The 24,013-nt window shown below is 44.7% G+C and overlaps 1 protein-coding gene across 2 annotated transcripts in view; it reads right to left on the bottom strand.

The window, feature by feature from the left end:
• The window catches only part of FLT3 (fms-related tyrosine kinase 3), a 70,850-nt gene that overhangs the window by 13,391 nt on the left and 33,446 nt on the right, over nucleotides 1-24,013 (bottom strand). For both annotated transcript variants that reach the window (XM_011958289.1, XM_011958294.1), the window contains exons 9-18: nucleotides 14,484-14,587; nucleotides 13,222-13,330; nucleotides 12,783-12,961; nucleotides 11,572-11,678; nucleotides 11,353-11,485; nucleotides 11,158-11,262; nucleotides 5,875-5,985; nucleotides 4,798-4,951; nucleotides 2,627-2,709; nucleotides 823-950 (exon numbers count right to left, since the gene is read on the bottom strand). In XM_011958289.1, coding sequence (XP_011813679.1) covers nucleotides 823-950; nucleotides 2,627-2,709; nucleotides 4,798-4,951; nucleotides 5,875-5,985; nucleotides 11,158-11,262; nucleotides 11,353-11,485; nucleotides 11,572-11,678; nucleotides 12,783-12,961; nucleotides 13,222-13,330; nucleotides 14,484-14,587 — 1,213 coding nt within the window. The remainder of the gene's footprint in view (nucleotides 1-822; nucleotides 951-2,626; nucleotides 2,710-4,797; nucleotides 4,952-5,874; nucleotides 5,986-11,157; nucleotides 11,263-11,352; nucleotides 11,486-11,571; nucleotides 11,679-12,782; nucleotides 12,962-13,221; nucleotides 13,331-14,483; nucleotides 14,588-24,013) is intronic.

Genomic DNA, 24,013 nt, shown 5'->3' with positions numbered 1-24,013 from the left:
AAAAAAAAAAAAAAAAGAAAGTAGTCTTTCCAAATTCAGAGAGAAAAGAGGAGAGAAGAGGCAAGGGGAAGGAAGTGGAGGAGAAGAGAAGGAGGAGATTAGAAGACTGCAAGAAAAATGAAGGGGAAGAATTTTGGGAAATAAAGAGAAGGTAATGAAAGGCAAGCAAACGAGGAAGGAAGGTAGCCAGATGGCGGGCTGTGATCTGCTTATAGGCAGGAGACGTTTGAAATCACAGAGAACAGTGGGCGGAAAGGCAGTTTAAAAGAAAGTAAAATTGGGGTAGAGACCATGGTTCACGGCAAGCTCCAGGGCCTTACCAACACAGCCTGAATGGATCTGGGGTTAGCAACAGAGGAGGCAGTGAGCCTACAGAGCTGCTGCCAGCCCACAGCACGTGGGGTGCAAATCAGACAAAGACACGCAGGGAGGCTGGCTGGGTTTCAGCCTCTACTCATCCCCTGAGTGAACCACATGCAGGGCGCAACCTGAACAGCCGTTCAGAAAGGGACTGACAATGCCGTGCTTTGTTTTGCGGAAGGATTTCTGAGGACTTCCTATCTCGACCTTCAGTCCTGGAAGTTTCAGGGGACTCTGTGCAGGCTGGGAGGGCTGTGCTAGCCATGACCTCACAGGGGATCCCAAGCCTTTATGCTACCACAATTAGCCAAGAGCCAAGGTAACATTCTAGATGACTCCAACAGTGAACGGGGGAGAAAAGGTAGACTTTAAGGGATACGAGTTAAAACAAACAAGAAAAAATATATAAGCACATCTTTTTGAATTTTTTTTTGGTTTGTTTTTTCTTTAAAAGGAGCGTACCGACTTAAATTCCAGAAATTCCATTCCTTTGGCAACTTGATATGCAAAGCAAAGAAGATCTTCAAATGTAAGCACATTCAAGTCCTCCTCTTCTTCCAGCCTTTTTTGGTTTTCATATTCAATTTCATCTGTAAAATAGAGCCAGTCTTCATTTTTGCCAAAACCCTAAGAAGTTGCCTTATTAAATCTCTTTGGGGAGGTTATTCTAGCCAGAGTTAGGTGAGGTGCTAAGACATACACATGAAGCTATGGCATTATCTTCCCAGCAGCATTAGAGCTGACCTGTTTATGCTGCTTACCAAGGGTCACTGGAAACTTGTTTTGGTTAGAGATAAACTTTGGAATTGCTTTGATGACCGATGACCTCCTGATTGATTAGTCAGGAGTTTTAGATCCTTCCCTTTTGTACTAGGTAGGGCTGTCACAGTGGGAAAGGAATTAATATTAATTAAGCGTCGATTCCTTTGGTTTTTTTTTTTTTTGAGACCGAGTCTCACTCTGTTGCCCAGGAGTGCCGTGGCACGATTTCAACTCGCTGCAACTGGATTCTCCTGCCTCAGCCTCCCGAGTAGCTGGGACTATAGGCTCGTGCTAATTTTTTTTATTTTTAGTACAAAAGGGTTTCACCGTGTTAGCCAGAATGGTCTTGATCTCCTGACCTTGTGATCTACCCGCCTCGGCCTCCCAAAGTGCTGGGATCACAGGCATGAGCCACCGCGCCTGGCCCATCTATCCCATTTTATAAACTGTATTGTGCATTTCATATTCTTCCATTTACTCCGTCCTTTTTTGTTTTTGAGACAGAGTCTTGCTCTGTCGCCCAGGCTGGAGTGCAGTGGCCGATCTCAGCTCACTGCAAGCTCCGCCTCCCAGGTTTACGCCATTCTCCTGCCTCAGCCTCCCGAGTAGCTGGGACTACAGGCGCCCGCCACCTCGCCCAGCTAGTTTTTTGTATTTTTTTAGTAGAGACGGGGTTTCACCGTGTTAGCTGGGCTGGTCTCGATCTCCTGACCTCATGATCCGCCTGTCTCGGCCTCCCAAAGTGCTGGGATTACAGGCTTGAGCCACCGCACCCAGCCTTTTTTTTTTTTTTTTTTAAGTCAAAGTCTCGCTCTGTTGCCCACACTGGAATGCAGTGGTGCAATCTCGGCTCACTGCAACCTTCACCTCCTGGGTTCAAGCGATCCTCCTGCCTCAGCCTCCCAAGTAGCTGGGATTGCAGGCGTGCACCACCATACCCAGCTAATTTTTGTATTTTTAGTAGAGACAGAGTTTTGCCATGTTGGCCAGGCTGGTCTTGAACTCCTGACCTCAGGGGACCTGCCTGGCTCGGCCTCCCAAAGTGCTAGGATTACAGGCATGAGCCACCACGCCCAGCCCCTCATTTACTCCTTCTAACAGTCCTGTGAGGAAGGTAGTGTTAGGCCTATTTTGTAAATAGGAGAATTGTGATTCTGGTGGTCGCATAACTCGTCCAAAGTCATCCAGTCAGAAAGCGAAGTAAGCAGAAGTTAATTCAAATTCTATGTGACTTCGGAACTCATCATCTCTTCTACTTCTCAGGCAATAAGATGGCTCTAATCAGTATATGACTTTAAATGAATAATCTGACCAAATAAAATAGTCCTCAGTGTTTATTAGTTGAATGTTGACGTAAAATCTACATTATACAAACTGACTATCGTCTGACAATTAACAAATTTTAAAATGCTTTTGTGTTTACACACTTTTAAAAAAATAGCTAACATAAAACTTTGGCATTCATTTCCATTTTAAAGCGCTACTACTTAGAATGAAATATTACCTTCAGAGTGAAATGAATTCCCATGAAGCCCTGAGATCTGATCCGAGTCCGGGTGTATCTGAACGTCTCTTGAACCAGGCATGCTGTTAAAAAAATTTGTTTTTTCATTATTTACATTCTTCTTCTCAGCAGACATTTTATTTTAAAAATGTAATTCATCAAATAAATGGATTCTAGTTATAAACTGACTTTTAAATTAAAAGCACACCATCCATTTGTCCATTTTTTGTGTACATTATCTGTGTAACTGGGCTTGCCAGTCTAAGATAAAAGTAATCCCTGTTTTCCGTATAGAATCTTACAGTTCAAAAAGGACCTCACTCAATCCTTGCCACAACCTACAAGATGGGTGGCATTTTATAAAAGAGAAATTAGGCACGGGAGATAAATATGATTCGAGTGGAACCAGGACTCACATCGATCTCATTCTTTGGTTTCTGAACTCAGCCCACTTTCCCTCACATAATACAGATCTTCCTGAGAGTCCTGTAAGCGTTTCACTATCCTTCTTTTTTCCAGTTTGCCTTTGTAAAGCTCATTTCTTTTTACTGTGAAATTAATAAATAGCAATAATACAAATCTCTTTTAAGGTATATATATAAAAGTTCTTCCCTGAGGAACTCTGTAGGAATTATAAATAGATCATGATTCAATGTATTCCAATAGATGAGTTTCACTCAATTGACAATTTACATATCTTTAGGAAATGGCTTCATGCTTTCAGACCACAAATATTCCAAAAGGAATAATTTCAGTGTATTTAATATTCCCATGAACAGAATGAATCAAAGAGGCTAAGTACTGACCAGTGGATGCTGGTCACACACATCTGACTCAGTAGGATAAGCCCCACTGTTCCAGAATGTAAGTGGCTTTTCAGAGTTCTCATTTCTAGACAATGAGCTAAGAAACAAGTGTAAAGGGGAGGACTGGTGTGACAAGCCTGCACGGGTTAAGGGCAGCTGCACATGAATGTGCATGGGAATCTCCGTGGAGCCTGGTGGCTTTAAGACACTGGGTCTCTGTGTCAGACCTTGAAGGCCAGAGGCCTGCACTAAAACTTACATTCTAAGAGAACAAAGGTGGGACTCTCAAATGTATCCCTAAAAAGCCCCTGGTAAAGAAAAAAGTCTCCAACAAACAAATACCCTTCAGAATAAGGGAGAGCTTCCACACAGGTAGGGAAATAAGAATGCACCAAGGCTCGGCCAGGCACGGTGGCTCACGCCTGTAATTCCAGCACTTTGCGAGGCCTAGGTGGGCGGATCACCTTCGGTCAGGAGTTCGACACCAGCCTAACCAACATGGTGAAACCCTGTCTCCACTAAAAATACAAAATTAGCCGGGCATGGTGGTGCATGCCTGTAATCTCAGCTACTTAGGAGGCTGAGGCAAGAGAATCACTTGAACCCGGGAGGCAGAGGTTGCAGTGAGCCGAGATCACACCATTGCACTCCAGCCTGGGCAACAGAGTGAAACTCTGTCTCAAAAAAAAAAAAAAAAAAGAATGCTCCAAAGCACAAAGCCATGATGCTCAAGTAATTAGCAAGAAAGTTCAAGGATGAGGAGGAGATCCCAGCAAACTCCTACAGCTCTCACTTACTCCCGCTAAAGCAATAAATCCCTGCAGGACCAAGCATCTCTCAGGATCCCCACAGATGCGGAGGATAAACATAGAGCAGAGACAGGGTTACTGCTACTTTACTGTATCCCCATCACGTGTCAATCAATCCATCCTAATATTTTAGAATCCAATTTGAGTTCAGCTTTTCTTCTGCGCAGTAGTTCCAGGACCTAAGCTATTCTCTTTGAATATGTTAAGGACTTTGGAAAAAGTCTTCATTCTTTCTACCAATACCTGTGAGGCAACCAGGTGTCCTGAAAGACTGAATAATGCACCTTTCCCCAAACTAAATAAGCATCTAGGGTGTGATGCAGGCATGGGTGGAGAGAGGCTAGCTCAGCTATAGTGCCTGTACTGAAGGAAAGGGACGGGGCTCATTGTTCCATGTCAACAGGGAAACTATAGCAAAGATTCAGGAAATCTCAAGGTTGCAGGACCCACAGACCACACGAGGCCTTTAAAAACTGGTCAACGCAGTGTGTTTGAACAGCACACTTTGTCTACATTCTATGATGTGTAATTATGAAACCCTGACCCAGCCTCTTACCTGGAATTTGGATGTGATTGGAAAGTGGGGTAAAAACTGAAATTGTGTTCCTTGAAAATCTCTGTCCAAGTCCTGTGAAATTTTTCTCTTTTACTTCTTAGATAGTTGAGAAGATCACCATAGCAACAATATTCAAAAATCAAGTAAATTGGTCCTGAAATAGTTACAGTTTCAATTATAGGCATACACAAAGCAAACTGTTATTGCAGAAGTCTATGTAACAGACAACATACTCTTACGAGGGCTCAGTTCTCTACTGACTTGGGGACAGTACAACTTTTTCTGAGCCTATCTCTTCTTATACTTTAAATTCAGTTTCAGCTTTTGCTCAAATTCCTTTGGAAAGCATCAGCTTCTTGACTTTCTCTGTAGCCCTTGTTTGTGCATGTGGCCTCACCAATACCACTGGCCTACTGGATTCTCCAGTTTGCAACTGAAAGTAATGTTCTAGCTGTGTATTATAGGTGAACACTTGGTAACTATATGCTAATTTGCCGTTTACTTGAGAAGGGAGAAATATATTCCCAGTCCTCTCTCAGATTCACTTTCTTCTTTTTCCTTTCCTTCAGTACCAGCCCCAGGCCTGCTGCTGCAGAAAGAATGAACCTTGGGCACATCATTTGGGCATTTCTAGGCAGAAGAGAGAGGATCAGAGGGCATGCCCCCAGAGAATTGTGGGAAAGTAAAGTCTGATATCCTAGCTGGGCTGTGCCGTATTTGACGGCAGCCCAACTGGGGCAGTGGCCAGGCTCTGTAACCACTCTCACCACGCCTGTGCACCAGCTTCCAAGCTGGGGGAGAAGCACAGACACCACCAAATGTACTTGCAATGTTGCTGTTTTTGTTTTAAGCAGGTGAGAATTATGCAATATATCCCGACAAAGCAGGTGAATGAGGCATTCTTTATTTTGACCCCTCTGATTTACAGAGTGCTCAGTGTCTAATTTCACTTGGGTTTGAGAGTTCACACTGTGACTGAGAAAAGACAAAGAATTAAAAAGAGAGAGAGAACAAACATCCTCTTTGTCATCAGGCTACAGTCTTTTTGATGAGGTGATTTTCGTGGAAGTGGGTTACCTGACAGCGTGCACGCCCCTAGCAGGTTCACAATATTCTCGTGGCTTCCCAGCTGGGTCATCATCTTGAGTTCTGACATGAGTGCCTCTCTTTCACAGCTGTCTGCTTTTTCTGTCAAAGAAAGGAGCATTAAAAACATAAAACTCAAGTAAAATACAAATTTTATGTCATTAAATAAATTAAAAATTTTCTCAGCTCAGAGTCAATCTGCATTATTTAAATTCAAAATTATGAGAGAAGCCGGGCATGTTGGCTCATGCCTGTAACCCCAGCACTTTGGGAGGCCGAGGTGGGTAGATCACTTGAGGTCAGGAGTTTGAGACTGGCCTGGCCAATATAGTGAAACCTCGTCTCTACCAAAAATACAAAACTTAGCCGGGCGTGGTGGCAGGCACCTGTAATCCCAGCTACTTGGGAGGCTGAGGCAGGAGAATTGCTTGAACGCAGGAGGCAGAGGTTGCAGTTAGCTGAGATCACACCATTGCACTCCAGCCTGGGCAACAAGAGTGAAACTCCATCTCAAAATAAATAAATAAATAAGTAAATAAATAAACAAACAATATCCTGTGCTTTCCTGTGCTTTAAGTCAGAATTTCTCCTTTTCTTTTTTTTTCTTTTTTGACACAGGGTCTCACTCTGTCACCCAGGCTGGAGTGCAGTGGCGTAATCTCAGCTCACTGGAGCCTCTGCCTCCTGGGCCCAAGTGATCCTCCTACCTCAGTCCTCCAAGTAACTGGTACTGCAAGCGCAGACCATCATGCCCTGCTAATTTTTTTTTTTTTTTTTGTAGAGATGGGGTCTCACCATGTTGCCCGGGCTGGTCTCGAACTCCTAGACTCAAGCACTCCTCCCAAATCTGCCTTCCAAAGTGCTGGGAATACAGGTATGAGCCACTATGCTCAGCCTAAGGCAGAATTCAGAGTATGGTATAGGGTTGGGCGCAGTGGCTCACACCTGTAATCCCAACACTTTGGGAGGCCAAGGCGGGTGGATCACTTGAGGTCAGGAGTTGAAGACCAACCTGGCCAACATGGTGGCCAACAGGGTGTCTCTACTAAAAATACAAAAAATTAGCTGGGCATTTTGGTGCACACCTGTAATTCCAGCTACTCAGGAGGCTGAGGCAAGAGAATCCCTTGAACTGGGGAGGCGGAGGCTGCAGTGAGCCGAGATCGAGCCCCTGCACCACTCCAGCCTGGGTGACAGGTGAGACTCTGTCTCAAACAAAACAAAACAAAAGGCTATAGTATAAATGTTGAATCTGGTGATGCAGCTTTCAACAGGACTTTCCTCTACCTACCAAAATAAAAATCCTTACAGTTGACCTCAAAACTAGCAAACAAAATAATAATACATGCTTTTCCTCCTTAGTACAAGTTAACAGAAGGGAGAAATACGCTTTTTGTTTGTTTGAACTCTTGGATTTGTCGTAGTCAGAGAGAAATAAGATAGCAGTGTCATGAGCGTGGTTGACTCTAACCCGTGGCCCTCAGGTCTAGAACATTAGATTTGCCAGCAAGCCCAATGGGAGGAGGTCAAAGACAACTAATTCCCATTACCAAATGCTCAAGAGACCCATTAATTGACATTGAGAAATAAAACTGCCAAGCAGGCTGGAACATATTGGTTGGCCAATGCATTCTCTCTCTAGGGAGAATTCTAGAGAGCTCAGCAAACTGTACTCATAACCTGGCTTAGAAGCACAGTGTGAGGAAAGTCACCATGGAATCCAGGGGTCCTGTCATTGTGGCTGATGTGCAGTTGGTCAGGGGAGCCCGGGCAGCCACAGGGGCAAGGGCAGGGTCTCTGGACTTCCCTCTCCAGGCTCCAGGCACCACCCCTCTGTGAACAGATGTTTTCTTCCAGATATAGTAACTCTTCTTTACATTCAGTGAAGATTTGGCTCGATTTCCAGATTCCATTATTTTGTGCAGGAGGGCATCCTAACCTTTATAGCAGCTTCTCCAGTGCTGACATCCTCTATTTTGGCTTGGGCAAGCTCTCGGGGTATCCTTGTTTCCAAGATTTTGGCTTGGGGGTGGGATTTCCTGTGGGCACTGGGACCCCGGAATACGTCATGTCTTCAGCTTCACGCTGGACAGGGATCCGGGGCTTTCACTTGTTCATGTCCTATTCCTCATGGCTAAAATAATATCTTACATTTTTCGGCACGCTTTGCTTCTTCTAAGCACTTTCATATACCATTACCTCTTTCATTCAGTCATTCAATAAGTATTTATTGAGTGCCTACTGTGTAAGAGCCAATATCCTAGACACTGGGGAATGAAGGATAAACAAGACACAACTCTTGTCTTCCTGGAGTTTAGAGTCTCCTGGAGAAGGCAGAGAAGTAAATAAGCCATTACAATACAGTGCCATAAATGCAATATGGCAGGCAAGGTGTGGGCCTGTAATCCCAACATCTTGGGAGGCTGAGGCAAGTGGGAGAATTGCTGGTACCCAGGAATTCGAGACCAGCCTGGGCAAAATTGCAAGAGCTCATCTCTACTTAAAAATAAAATAAAATAAAAATTAGCTGGGCATGGTGGTGCATGCGTGTAGTTCCAGCTACTGGAAAGGCTGTGGACAGACCATCACTTCAGCCCAGGACTTCAAGCTTGCATTGAGCTATGATCGCTCCACTGCAGTCCAGCCTGGGTGACAGACTGAAACCCTATCTCAAAAAAAAAAAAAAAGAAAAGAAAAAGAAAAAATGCAAACTGGCAAAGGAATGCAGGGGTTATATAGGGTCAAAAGGGACAGCTACCTTAGCCTTGGAGGGGTGGGGAAAGGAGCATTCAATGTCTAAACTGAGTCCTGAAGAAAAACTGGAGCTGGCCATGGTGGAGCGGGAGAACGGTGCCGAGGGTTGTGAAAGAGTGCGCAGAAGTCAGAGAGCACAGCACCACAGACACAGACCCTGCCCTCATGAGGCACAGGGGCTACTGGACAGATGGGACAGCAACTGGATATTAAACACGTGTCGTGACAAAGGTGACGGATTCTATGGGGGAAAGTCTGCAGAGAGTTAACATCGCACGTTGCAAGGGCTTCAATATTGTCTGTGGTGTGAGACAGAGGAAGTGGTGTTTAAGCTGAGATCTGAGGTTGCAGTGGGAGATACCTACATGAAAGGGGAAGGGGAAGCAGAAGGATCCACTTGTGCAAAGGCCCGACGGTGGGCGGGAGGACAGTGCTGGGGGAACTGAAAGAAGGCCAGTGCTCTGGGTGCTGAGAGCGAGAGGTGGGGAGGCGGCGGCGGCCTCGCCATGTGGGTGGTGGAGGAAATGCGAAGTAGGAGAGCCATTTGATCTGCTTAGCCTTCATCACTGTCACTTGGACCTCAGCATGGAGAAACCAAAGGGAGGCAAGAGTGGATACAGGAACTTGCTTTGGAAGCTTTCGTCCAGGAGACAGCCTCGAACTAGGGTGGTGGTAATAGAGACGGAGGGACGAGGACGGAATCAAGAGACACTAAGCGGAAACCTGATAGGATTGGCTCACATGGTGTTAGGAAGAGGAAGGTGTCAAGGAAAAGTCACGAGTTTCTAGTGTGCCCAACTGTATCGAATGTGGTTATTTATTCACTGGCATTCGTTACCAGTCACAGAGAGGACTGCTGGTGCAGGGCCAGGGTTAGGGGAATTCGCCTTGGATACACTGTGTTAAAGGGAACTTGGAGACATCCAAACATTTAATATATGAACCTGAAGCTCCGAAGCGAGAGGCAAGCATGAGGGCCATTGGTGTATGGGAGGACATCATGGGCATAGTGGGGATGGACTGTGTTGGGTGTGTGGAGCAGAAATGCAAGGCGGTCCAGGAGCAAGCCTACAGGGATGCCCCCTAAAAAGCTGGATGGAGCCTAGGCAACATGGCAAAGCCCCATCTCTACCAAAAATACAATAATTAGCCAGGCATGGCGGCATAAGCCTGTAGTTCCCCCTACTCAGGAGCCTGAAGTGGGAGGATGGCTTGAGCCTGGGAAGTGGAGGTTGCAGTGAGCTGAGATCACACCACTGAACGCCAGCCTGGGTGACAGAGCAAGGCTGTGTTTCAAAAACAGCCACAAAAACAAAAGCTGGATGGAAGAAGATGAGCTCACAAAGGACTGAGAAGGGCAGAAGGGTGGAAGGAAAACCAGAATATGGCGACACAAAACCCAAAGAAAGAAAGTTTCTAGATGGAGAGAAGAGTCAACAGCATCAATTCGTGCTGAACAATCAAGTAATGAGGACCGACAAATATCCATTAGGCTTGGTTTGAGGTCACTGTTGACCTTAGCAAGAGAGCCAGCTAGAGGTGCCTTTGCTGAGTCAGCGGTGGTAATGGGGAGGCCAACAATGGGGCTGGACGCCAGATCGGAATGGATGGAGCAATGAGGTGAGGATACGAAGGGCCCCAATTTACTGTCCTACCCAGAGTCTGTTTCAACCCACACCTGTAAGTCCAGCACTTTAGGAGGCCAAGTAAGCCTCACTTGAGCCAGGAGTTTGCAACCAGCCTGGGCAATATGGTGAGACACCATCTCTACAAAAAAAAAAAAAACAAAAACAAAATTAGCCAATTGTATTGGCACACTCCTGTAAGGCTGAGGTGAGAGGATCGCTTGAGCCAAGGAGGTCGAAGTTGCAGTGAGTTATGATCACAGCACTCTAGCCTGGGCAACAGAGCAAGATCCTGTCTCTAAAAATAAAACAAAACAACAACAACACAGATGTAAGAAAGAACTTCTGCCTGTGGCAACTGTATCCCCAAATATCAAAGCCTATAAAAGCTAAATAGGCCTGGCACAGTGGCTCACACCTGTAATCCCAGCACTTTGGGAGGCCGAGGCGGGCAGATAGCTTGAGCTCGGATCAGCCTAGGCAACATGGTGAAACCCCTTTTCACCAAAAATACAAAAATCAGCTGAGCGTGGTGGTGTGCGCCTGTATCCCCAGCTGCTGAGGAGCCTGAGCCCAGGGGGTGGAGGCTGCAGTGAGCCATGATCACACTGCTGTACTCCAGCCTAGGTGACAGAGTGAGACCCTATCTCAATAAAATAAAATAAAATAAAAATAAACAAAGAGAGAAGTGGAAGAAGAGGTGGAGTTTTGTACTTATGACTTGAATTTTGTATTCATGACTGGGTTGACACTCATCCCAATCCACTCCATTTTTAGCCTCGAAACATGGCAAACAGTAACCATTGAAAGGATGGAAAAGAGAAGAAGGCATGGGTGGGAAACCATGCCTCCTATTTTGGTGCATCTTTGTTGCTGTTCTTCCACTATACTGTACCTTTCAGCATTTTGACCGCAACCTGGATTGAGACTCCTGTTTTGCTAATTCCATAAGCTGTTGCGTTCATCACTTTTCCAAAAGCACCTGATCCCAGTACCTTCCCTGCGAAGATAAATGGTGAGTACATGCATTGTAAAGATTTCCCAATGGAAACGAAATGCTGCAGAAACATTTGGCACATTCCACTCTTACCAAACTCTAAATTTTCTCTTGGAAACTCCCATTTGAGATCATAATCATATTCTCTGAAATCAACGTAGAAGTACTCATTATCTGAGGAGCCGGTCACCTGTACCATCTGTAGCTGGCTTTCATACCTAAATTGCTTCAGAGATGAAATGATGAGTCAGTTAGGAATAGGCCGTTCTGCAGATGGAGGAAAGAATACTGAATTTTTACCTTTGCTTTTACCTTTTTGTACTTGTGACAAATCAGCATGGTTAAAACGACAATGAAGAGGAGACAAACACCAATTGTTGCATAGAATGAGATGCTGTCTTGGATGAAAGGGAAGGGGCCTGCAACAAAAGAGTGTCACTCAGCGATGATGAAACAGAATTCCTGTGTGACTTTATAAATAGTGGACAACTCATTATAATCTCTCACATCCTGTTTCAGTAATAATCATTGTCAGTCCTCACAACCATTCTACATATACTCTACTCCCCATAGACAATCAGGCAATGTCCCTGTAAAGGACATGTTTCCTCCCTAGAAATTGCAGATTATTCTGAATCCATTCTTTAAAACCATTTACTAGGGTTACAAGAATTACATCTGGGCCAGGCACGATGGCTCACGCCTGCAGTCCCAGCCTTTTGGGAGGCCAATGTGGGAGGATCACTTGAATCCAAGAATTAGAGACCAGCCCAGGCAACATGGTGAAACCCCATCTCTACAAAAAAATACAAAAATTAGCTGGGCGTGGTGGCAGGTGCCTGTAGTCCCAGCTACTCGGGAGGCTGAGGCAGGAGAATCGCTTGAACCCTGAAGGCAGAGGTTACAGTGAGCCAAGATCACGCCATTGCACTCCAGCCTGGGCGACAGAGCGAGACTCCATCTCAAAAACAACAACAACAACAAAAACCATGGATTTAAACCTACAGGATGTACAAATCAGAGAAAAAAGAAGTTCACATCCCTTTTATGAAGGTCTCACATAAAAGTGGAGAAGTCAGTTTTGTGAGGTTGGTGATCCTAATTATTAGGGTGGGCAGCCAGGTTTCAGAATTGTTGAACTTAGGAGGGCTCTAAAAAGCAAACCAAAAATTATAAAACAGCAGGCTAAGGACAAATAAGGAAGCTAATCAAAAGGGAAAATGACAGAGACTCCAAGTGACAAAATCTGTCTCTCTAAAGTTAGATCTTTGCATGGAGATTCGCCACACCGGGAGTTTCTGCTTCTGCCCATCACTGACAGATGAGTCACGAGGGCACAGGCAGGACTTCGCCCCAACCTGCGAAAGAGTCTGTCTGGGGATTCTTGCCTGACTCAAGAAACCTTTTCTCACACACTGACCCTATACTCTCCTGTAAAATTCCCCAAGTAAAAGTCAGCGATGGGGACTAACTGCTAGTGGGGAATTCCTGATGGTGGAGTATTACAATAGCAATTGTTGTACCTGGAGAGTTTAAAAGGATCGTCTCACAAGATGTGCCAAGGGAATTGTACGCACAGCACTTGACCAGGAACCCTTTTATGGCTTCACTCATGTTTAGAGTGCTGCTCGACACCCACTGGCCAAACACTTTTCTGTTAGCCTTTCTATTCCAGACTCCTTCTGGGATCTCTTCTGTGCAGCTGGAAAAAAAAAATGGCAAAGACTTTAGACAGGTAAGCTGTCATCAGATGGGAAGTCAAGGTTTCTGCAGCGAGTTCTAAAAGAGATTCATCCAGTATAAGCTATCAGAAACAATCTATGACCATTGAGAATTATGGTTGATTGAGAACATTAGCATTTTAAATATTTCATCATTTCTTCTTAAACTGTGTTCATGAAAGAGTCAATATGTCAGAGTTTTATGTTCTTCCATTATAAGAGACATCAATGTCCTTATTACTTGGGAGACTTGTCTGAACACTTCTTCCAGGTCCAAGATGGTAATGGGTATCCATCCGAGGAACAGGATGCCTGACTCGCTGATGCTTCCGCGAGCACTTGAGGTTTCCCTACAGAAAAGAAAACGTGTGAAATAAGCTCACTGGCTGGGCAGAGTGGTTCGCTCCTATAATACCAACACTTTGTGAAGCCAAGGTGGGAGGATCACTTGGGCCGAGGAGTTCAAGACCAGCCTGGGCAACATAGCAAGACCTTGTCTCTGAAAATAATAAAATAAAATAAGCTCATGGAGCATGGTACTTTCTGGAAATAGTTTCAAAGTTGCCTACGGTACAGGCTACCCATTTACTCCAGGGCAGTTTGTGCTTCTGGGAGGATGTCTCATTCAGAATGACTCCAGACCTCGGGTAATTTCTTCTTTCCTCCTTGCCATGCAACCTTCTGGTTGGGCAGCCTTGACACCTCTCTGCTACACACAATTTTTCCATTGCCAGCCTCCCCCTGGAGAGAGCTGAGGTACAGACCTCCACCTGCTTGCATGCCTTAAAATGATTCTTAGCTTCAGGAGAAGTTGGACTTCTCATTGTTTGGTAAGCCAAAGAAGTGAAAATTATTAAAAACAAATAAATGAGAGGTAAAATGACTTTCAGCCTTTCCTTAACATGCCCTTTCAAAATACTAAAATCAATAAAGTCACAACACTAATTCATATTCAGAGACAATGTGAAATAAGTCTTTCAGCCTCTGAGGATACACACAGAAAGAGATATGGCCAGGTGCAGTGGCTCTCGCCTGTAATCCTAGCACTTTGGGAGGCCAAGGTATGAGGATCCCTTGAGGCCAGGAGTTTGAGATCAACCTGGGCAACAAAGGGAGGCCCCCTCTCTAGAAAAATGGTTTTAAAATTAGCTAAGCATGGGGGAGCGTGCCTTAGTCCCAGCTACTCGGGAGGCTTAGTTAGGAGGATCACTTGAGCCCAGGAGTTCGAAGCTATGGGGATCTATGATTGTGCCATGGCACCCCAGACTGCGTGATAGAGTGAGACCTGGTGTTAAAAATGAAACAAAACAAAATAACATAAAAAATAAAGAGATATATGATCGATGGCAGTAGATATGAGAGTAAAATTTCAAAACACTTCAGCATACAAAAACAGTTTTGTAGTACCCCTTCTAAGCCATTACTTAGCTCTTCCTAGTTAAGACTAATAAAGAATTAAGGAATTAAAAAAATAAAAATTAAATTCTTGGCAATTTAACTTACTTCTTATATTCAGCGTGAACATTTTGGTAAATTGGGCATCACCATTTTCTGCATGGAATATATATTCTCCTGGCTGGTGCTTATGATTGCAAAACTTGGATATGCTGTTTGAAAAAGAATTAAAGACAGATTTAGCCTGATCGCTACAAGAGATGCTGCAACTAATGACAGTGTGCATGGGAGGAGTCTTCCTTGAAATGCTCCTTACTTGCTAAAGTTCACTGGAAAAGGAGATGTCCATATTCTAGACCCTTGCTACTCAAAGTGTGGTCCACAGACAGGCAGCATCAACATCGCCATTGGTATCATCTGGGAGCTTGTTACAATTGCAAGATTTCAGGTCCCATGTCAAATCACTGACTCAGAATCTGCATTTTAAGATGATCACCATGTAAGTCATATGCCCACTGAGAGTTGGGATTGACTGAAGATCCTCAGTGAGACAAGGAAGTTCCTGCCCCTCTTGTTCTGGATAGTCTGACTTCTCAGATCTTGTGCAGGTGGAGGAGCCTGTAGTTCAGAGGTCCCCAACCCCCTGGCCGCAGACTGGTACCTGTCCATGGCCTGTTAGGAACGGGGCCACACAGCAGGAAGTGAGCGGCAGGCAAGCCGGCTTTACCGCCTCCTGTCAGAGCAGCAGAGGAATTAAAGTCTCACAGGAGCACAAACCCTACTGTGAATTGCACATACCAGGGATCTAGGTTGTGTGCTCCTTATGAGAATCTAATCCCTGATGATCTGAGGTGGAACAGTTTCATGCCAAAACCAACCCCTACCCCCAATCTATGGAAAAACTGTCTTCCACAAAATGGATCCCTGGTGCTAAACACGTTGAGGACTGCTGCTGTAGCTGCCCTGCTTCCTGAAATGATGGTCCAAGGCAGGACCTATGACCAACCCTTGACTTACATAGCAATGAACCATGATGAGGGCTCAAATCCACCGAGCTTGTGCAGAAACTTCTGAGTGCTCTCACAGGCTCTAGTGCCTACTTGGAGCACTCATCAACCACTCGATATTTTGACACGGATAACCTGATCTTGGGGACTGTCCACCACGCCCAGCAGGCCTGTGGGTTGCTGGATACTGCAGTGAGATGTTGGATGGTGCAGGAGAGGCAGGGGAGCAAGGAGCTGTTGAATATGCCTTCATGCACTCACAGTAACAAAATTGGAGAAAAAGAAAAAAAATTCCCTTCAAACAGAAAAAGATATCTAAGGCTTGTTTCGAAGATATCTAACTCGACCTCCACATAGCCTACTTAAAGTTTTTTGTTTTGTTTGTTTGTTTGTTTGTTTTCTTGAGACGGAGTCTTGCTCTATCGCCCAGGCTGGAGTGCAGTGGCGCAATCTCGGCTCACTGCAAGCTCCGCCTCCCGGGTTCACGCCATTCTCCTGCCTCAGCCTCCCGAGCAGCTGGCACTACAGGCGCCTGCCACCACGCCCAGCTAATTTTTTGTAATTTTTAGTAGAGACGGGGTTTCACCGTGTTAGCCAGGATGGTCTCGATCGCCTGATCTCGTGATTCATCTGCCTCGGCCTCCCAAAGTGCTGGGATTACAGGCATGAGCCACCATGCCCGACCTAGCCTACTTAAAGTTTAAAAAACAAAAAGACCCTGCCTGGCAGGTTAGGAAGACAAGTCAGAGTGGACGCAGCTTTAGATGAGAAGTGTGGAGGAGGCAAAAGACCTAAAAAGTATAGCTATCTTCAAAAATACTTAAATTGGGTGGGTAGACAGGATCCATACAAGTGGAATCGTTAAAGCATTAAACTGAAGACCAGCAGATGATCAAAGAAGGCAGAGGTCTGTGTTGGTGGGAAAGGTTCAGGGGCTTCACAGAGGAGGTAGAGCTCGAGCTGGATCCTCACGAATGAGTTGGTTTTGGTAAGAGCGCAAAAGAAAAGGCATCAAAGGAGGAGACAAAGAAGCAACTGAAGGTGCCAGACAGGAAGCCATAGGGTCGCAGTGAGGAGGAGCAGCGAGCCTCTCACGGGAGCAGAATATCATGAACAGTATTTTATTTACTTATTTTATTTATGTATTTATTGATTGATTGATACAGAGTCTCACCCTGTCACCCAGGCTGTAGTGCAGTGGCACAATCTCGGTTTACTGCAACCTCCGCCTCCCAGGTTCAAGCAATTCTCCTGCCTCAGCCTCCTGAATAGCTGGGATTACAGGTGCCCGCCACCACACCTGGCTAATTTTTTGTAGTTTTAGAAGAGACGGGGTTTCACCATACTGGCCAGGGTGATCTCGGTCTCTTGACCTCGTGATCCACCTGCCTCAGTCTCCCAAAGTGGTGGGATGAATTATACGTTTTAAAAACACAAATTACTTATTTTCTATAACAATGCATACTGCCCTGAGCATTGCAATAAGACTTTTTTTTTTTTTTTTTTTTTTTTGAGATGGAGTCTCGCTCTGTCACCCAGGCTGGAGTGCAGTGGTGCAATCCTGGCTCACTGCAAACTTCCGTCTCCAGGGTTCAAGTGATTCTCCTGCCTCAGCCTCCTAAGTAGGTGGGACTACAGGTGCACACCACCACGCCCGGTAATTTTTGTATTTTTCGTAGAGATGGGGTTCACCATGTTGGCCAGGCTCGTCTTGAATTCCTGACCTCATGTGATCCACTCTCCTTGGCCTCCAAAAGTGCTGGGATTACAGGCATGAGCCCCTGCAACTAGCCTTAATTTTATTTTATTTTATGTAATTTTTCTGTAGAGATGGGGTCTCACTATGTTGCCCAGGCTGGTCTCAAACTCCTGGCCTCAAGCCACCCTCCCACCTCGGCCTCCCAAAGTGCTGGGATAACAGGTATGAGTCACAGTGCCTTGGCCTACGAACAGTGTTTTATATTCACCTGCTGATGGCAGCAAAAGTTTACTGGAATTTTAAAGGCAGTTGTAGCAATTCAAGAACTCATTCATTCATTCATTCATTCATTCAACTGTCAATGGTAGAACGTGTTTGTGATGGAAATTGAGGACACAACAGCAAATTCAAAAAACTGGGTTTCTGTTCTCACAGAATTTACAATTTGGTGGTGAAGGTAGAGGGGTAATAAGCAGTTAGAGTGTGGGAAGTTTCTGCGATAGGAGAAGTAAAAGTTCAGATTTGAGGTTTTGGAGCATGACCAAAGGAGTGCTGTTTAAAGTAAGAGAATGGGAAAGGAGAGAAAAGAGCAAACCCAAGAGGCACCAGAAAAAAAGAAATGGCAGGGGCTGGATTGGATACAGAAGATAAAGAGGAGAAGGGAATCCCAGTTGGTCCCCAAGACTCAAAACACGCCTGTAATCCCAACGCTTTGGGAGGCTGAGGTGGGTGGACTGCTTGAGGCCAGAAGTTTGAGACCAGCCTGGGCAACCTAGTGAGATCCCATCTCTACAAAAAAAATCCACAAAATGCCACTGCGTAATTGCAGCTTTTGAGCCCATGTTTGTGTGACACCAATGTTCTGTGTCCTGAACTCCTAAGCCAAGGTAATTCTGACTGTGTGTTGTGAACGACAGAATTCATCTCTCTGACCTATCGAAAGTTTCAGGCAGTTAAAAGTTGACCTGTGGGTGGGTGCAGGGGCTCACATCTGTAATCCCAGCACTCTGAGAGGCCGAGGAGGATGCATTACTTGAGCCCAGGAGTTCCAGATCAGCCTGGACAACATGGCGAGACCTCGTCTCTACAGAGTTTTTTTTTTTTAATTAGCTAGGTGCGACGGCACACACCTGTGGTCCCAGCTACTCGGGAGGCCAAGGTAGGGGAATCGCTGGAGCCACTGTACTCCAGCCTGGGCAACAGAGCAAGACCCAGACTCAATAAAAAGGCTGAGCATTGAATAAGGTGTTTAACCTTGTTTTACTTTGTTAACAAGAAGCCTAAAGAAGTAAAAAAAGAGGAATTTCTTATCCTGACCTATTTCTGGACAAAAAGGAGGAAATCACTGGTGAAGTGGAAACAATAGAAAGATCAGGGGAAAGCCAGATTACAACCCTAGGGAGGAGAGGAAACAGAGCTCCATGCTGGTGCCCGACCTCAGGAAGGCAGTGTGGAAGAGGCTGGCATGGAAGTGGCCCAAGAGAAGAATGACGTGAGCTTCTAACAGGGAAAGTGTGATTCTCTCTGGACTATGGCCAAAGACCCTGAAAAAGGAGAAGAGAGGAGGTAATAAAGCCAGTGTGGCTCACCAGGGACCATGTCAGAGACACCAGTCAATTCAGTGGAAAAAGAAATGACCAGTACAATTACTTCTCACGAGGCAGACCAAAGCAAAATGTTTCATAAATGTTTTTCTTCCTCAGTCTTCTGTGCTGTCTTAACAGAGTGTGGTTTGCCACGGTTTAGAAGAGATAGCACCTGAAATATTTTTCACTCTTCTGAACAAACACCAGGTAGGAAATTGGTCACATAAACAGCAGGAACACAAAACTGAATATCCAGATCGCTTTAAACTACCTTTCCTCGTGCTTATGACAGTTAACCCTGGAAACAATGACAACTACAATGACAACTGTGTCCTGACCCCATGGGAATTCCAAGGGGACTAACCAGTTACGCTGATTGGGAGATGCAAAGCTTCATCTTTCACCTAGGGGTTTTCTATAAATGGCCAGCTGACAGGAGACGGATGTCAGGACATTTGAGTTTACAGTGAAACAGTATCTCGGTGTCTAAGAAGATGTGTTCTGGTTACAACTAAGAAAAGGGGTTTCTTGGCTGGGAACGATGGCTCACGCCTGCCCAGCACTTTGGGAGGCTGAAGGAGGAGGATCACTTGAGGTCAGGAGTTCAAGACCAGCCTGGCCAACATGGTGAAACTCCATCTCTACTAAAGATACAAAAAATTAGCTGGGCACGGTGGCACACGCCTGTAATCCCAGCTACTCGGGAGGCTAAGGCAGGAGAAAAGCTTGCATGTGAGGTTGCAGTGAGCTAAGATCATGCCATTGCACTCCAGCTTGGGCGACAGGGTGAGACTCCATCTAAAAAAATAATAATAATAAACAAAAATACAAAATAAAAAATAATAACCTCAAAGAAAGAGAAAGGAAAAAAAGTAAAGTTGATACTCATCAACAGGAGTTAAAATAAAAATTTCTAAAAAGTGGAATACTATGCAGCCATTAAAACAATAAGGTAGATATAACAACATACTTATTAATATAGAAAGATGCTCATGATATATTTTAAGTGAAAAATCAGACTACAAATGGTACATTATTTCATGTTTATACAAAGATCCATATTGTATGTTTCTATCATGGTGGTTACATAGAAAAAGTCTGCAATGTTATCTCTGGAGGCGGAATTATGGTGTTTTTTTTAAGGCAATTTCAGAAAAAAAAGAATGAATAAAGGGTGTTGGCTTTGCCTTCTGTGACTAGGCAAGTAATTTAGCCTCAATTTCCACATTTCATAAAATGGGATTACGAGGGTTAAATGAGGTAATACACCTCTAGGATTTTGCACATGATAAGAACTCAAAGAAGGATCTTTTATTCTCGCAGAATGGCTTCATAAGATATGGTTAATAACTTACAACTGAGTGGGGTCTTGGGCAGACCTGCAGCCAGGAATGCTGTCTCAAACTGCAGAAGTGAACAGGAACGGGATTTAGGTAGGAGCTGCTGGTATTTCACTAGACTCAAACTTTTCCTTCATTCTCCCTCCTTTCTGTCTATGCTCAAGGCTCAACTCCTTCAGAAAATAGGAAAAAAAAAAAAAAAGCTCCTCTCCCAGGCTCCATAATCTTCCATAATTGTGTGTCACTCATTTCATGTGACAGCCTGCTTTTCCGTTTGTGGTTCTTCTGAGCAGGACCCTGGCTCACCACCCAGAACCCGAAAGACCACCACACAGCTGTTTACCCCGTAAGCACTCGGTTAGTGCCTGCTGTGGGCAAAACTTAGATTCACAGAGTTGGAAAATTAAATATTTCAGGAACAAGGAAAACATCAGGCCTAGGCAAGGCTAAGGAGAAGGTTTCAGAAGAGGTTACTAAGTAATTTCAACAGTCCCATTCCTCTTTTTTCCCATGAAATCGGAGAAAGCTAAGGTAGATTTGGTATTTGTAATTAAGTCTGTAGAGATACGAAATTATACAAACGAATAGGTAAAATATCCTGGAAACCTTTATCAGGACCTGGACACCAGGACGGCTGGAAAGTTATAATTTAATAAAATGTAAACATATAAAGGCAAGCCCTAGTAAACTTTGGTGTCATATTTGAGGAAGTAAATTGGAGAAATGAAGCCATGAAAGTGGGGAAGCCGAGAGATTTCTGGTGCACATACCATGACCACACCAAAGTTTTTTCAGGGGTACTGTTATTACAGGGCCCTTTCGGTTACAGATTTTTTTAAAGTTGTATCACTTTGCCTATGAAATCTTGATACATGACTAAAATACTGTACTTCACAAACCAAATTCGGCTCAATTAAATTGTTGAATCTAGGTGGTAGGTAAAGAATGCTCACACACTATTATTTCAACTTATTAGTAAATTTGAAACTTTCTATAATAAAAAGTCAAAAGGAAGATGGGTGCAGTGGCACATGCCAAGTTGCAGCTACTCAGGAGGCTGAGGCAGGAGGATCACTTGAGCCCAGGAGTTAGAATCCAACCTGGGCAACATAGCGAGACCCTGACTCTAAAAAGCAAAAAGAAGCCAGGCAAGGTGGCTCATGGCCATAATCCCAGCACTTTGCGAGGCCGAGGCGGGTGGATCACAAGGTCAGGAGTTCGAGACCAGCCTGGCCAAGATGGTGAAACCCTGTCTCTACTCAAAATATAAAAATTAGCCAGGCAGGGTAGCGCATGCCTGTAATCCCAGCTACTCAAGAGGCTGAGGCAGGAGAATCACTTAAACCTGGAAGGCAGAGGTTGCAGTAAGCCAAGATTGAGCCACTGCATTCTAGCCTGGGCGACAGAGCAAGACTCCGTCTCAAAAAAAAAAAGCAAAAAGAAGGGCCGGGCATGCTGGTTCACACCTGTAATCCCAGCACTTTGGGAGGCCAAGGTGGGTGTATCATTTAAGGTCAGGAGTTCAAGACCAGCTGGGCCAACATGGCGAAACCCTGTCTCTACTAAAAATACAAAAAAATTCACTGGGCAAGGTGGCTCATGCCTGTAATCTCAGCTACTAGGGAGGCTGAGGCAGGAGAATCACTTGAACCCGGGAGACAGAGGTTGCAGTGAGCCAAGATCACACCACCGCACTCCAGCCTGGGCGACAAAGTGAGACTTAGTCCAAAAAAAAAAAAAAGCAAAAAGAAAGAAAAGTGTAAATGACCCCTGACTGTAATCTAGTCTGCCATCCCCATCTCAACATAGAGCCTCGTGTGGAAAGCAAAAGATATTTAGAGCACTCAGAGGCGTGTTAAAATTTTGTGTTGTTCGTTTCTTGTTCAGTATTTTGAGCACGTTTTTTCATGAAGAAGGAGGGCCCATCTTTCCTTTGCTGTGCGTCGTCAGTGGCCCACGACACCTGGTACATTATTATTACCAACAATGCACATTATTAGCACAAACACTGTAGCTCTTCAAGAACTTTTCAATACAATAAACACTGAGTATTCGATGTTGTGCTAAGAACCATGTGAGTGGTCCTTGAAATGAAGAGGATGCTGTTGACTCGTCTTTGGCCCAGATTGCACTGTGAGCTGCATTCCAGATATGATGATGCATTCATTCATATATTAAACACACACTTACTGAACAAGGCATTGTACAAAGATAGAGAAATATGGCAGCACACCTATTCTTAGGGTTGATAAACTCCCTGGTGAGATGCAACATACAAGGAGGTAACTCTGTTACCAGATAAGTAGGAATGAGTGAGGTACAAAACGCTATAGGAGTCAGGATCTCCCCTAATTCATTCATTTGGCTACCTCTATAGGATGACAACCTGGGGTCATGGGTAGGAAGCAGCCCACTGGCCCATGACCCATATGTCAGTGACACGGTCCCCAACTGGCGATTCTGTAAAATCTCAAAAGGTTATACCAGATATCACCAGCACAGTGGCAATCTGTGTACATTCTGGGGGGAGAGGGAAAGCAACATTACCTTACTCACTCTGGCAGCCCTTCACAGCATCACACCCATCAAGAGGATATTGAAGTCATATTTGTTGAACTAAATTGAATTGACCTCTTATCTCTTTGAATCAGGTTCAGAAGAGATTCCCATAACGTTAAGAGCTTATCTAACATGGGGATAGGATACAAAGGAGAGAGGGGACAGTGATATGCTCATTTCCTTCTAAACACAGGCCAAGTGGTAATCAAGTCAACTAGGGTAGAGAGGGGCTGGATCCCCAACCTTCTACATTTAAAAGCTTGATAGGCCAGGCGCGGTGGCTCACGCCTGTAATCCCAGCACTTTGGGAGGCCGAGGCAGTTGGATCACTTGAGGTCAGGAGTTCAAGACCAGCCTGGCCAACATGAAGAAACCCATCTCTATTTAAAATACAAAAAATTAGCTGGGCATGGTGGCGTGTACCTATAATCCCAGCTACTCGGGAGGCTGAGGCAGGAGAATTGCTTGAACCCAGGAGCTTTTGGTGAGCCAAGGTCGTGCCACTGCACTTCAGTCTAGGCAACAGAGTGAGACTCTGTCTCAAAAAAAAAAAAAAAAACAGCTTGATGTTTCTGAATAAGAGATTATGACGACTGTGGGGTGATGCCTCTAAGGCAATGGTTCTCAAAAAAAATTGCCAGAGGTTATTTTTCTCAATTTGGCAGTGTCTGGAGATATTTTTGGTTGTCACACTGGGAAAGGGGAACGTGCTCCTGGCATCCAGTGAGAGGAGGCCAGGGACGCTGAAAAGTATCCTACAACGCACAGGACAGTCCTCCACAACAAAGAATTATCCAGCTCAACATGTCAGCAGTGCCACTGTTGACAAACCCTGAGTTTGGGGGAGTGTGTTTCAGTCAACTCCCAGACCAGTCTGCATTCTTAATTACCTTAAAAATGACTGCTCTGAACATTGGGGGTTTCAGTAACAGACGGCAGGCAACTCCATACAAACCCTGCACTGAGATTCTAAAAGTCCCAACAAGGGACTTTTAGTACAAATCCCTTTTAGGTATAAAGAGTAGCACAATAATCATGAAACAAACACTTAGAATCAAGGTGAAAAGAACTCCTACTCTTCATCTGAAACAGTGCTAGCCAATGAAATACAATGTCAGTCATGACTGCAAGCCTTGCATATCATTTATAAATTCTGTTGGCTATATAAAGTAAAAGGAAGCAGGTGAAATTAAGTTGAATAATAGATTTCATTGAGTGCAATATATCCAAAATACTATCATTTTAATATATAATCAACATAAAAATTGTTTTAATTTTATTATTATTTTTTTCTTTTCGAGGCAGGGTTTCGCTCTGTCATCCAGGCTGGAGTGTGGTGGTGTGATCACGGCTACTGCAGCCTCGACCACCTGAACTCAATCAATCCTCCAACCTCAGCCTCCCAAGTAGCTGGGACTAAAGGTGTACTGCAGCCTCGACCACCTGA

This window comes from Colobus angolensis, unplaced genomic scaffold (assembly GCF_000951035.1).
Source record: "Colobus angolensis palliatus isolate OR3802 unplaced genomic scaffold, Cang.pa_1.0 Scaffold113, whole genome shotgun sequence".
NCBI classification, from domain to species: Eukaryota; Metazoa; Chordata; class Mammalia; order Primates; family Cercopithecidae; genus Colobus; species Colobus angolensis.
Note: the sequence above shows the minus strand (reverse complement) of the source record. Positions and strands in the feature narration are given on the sequence as shown.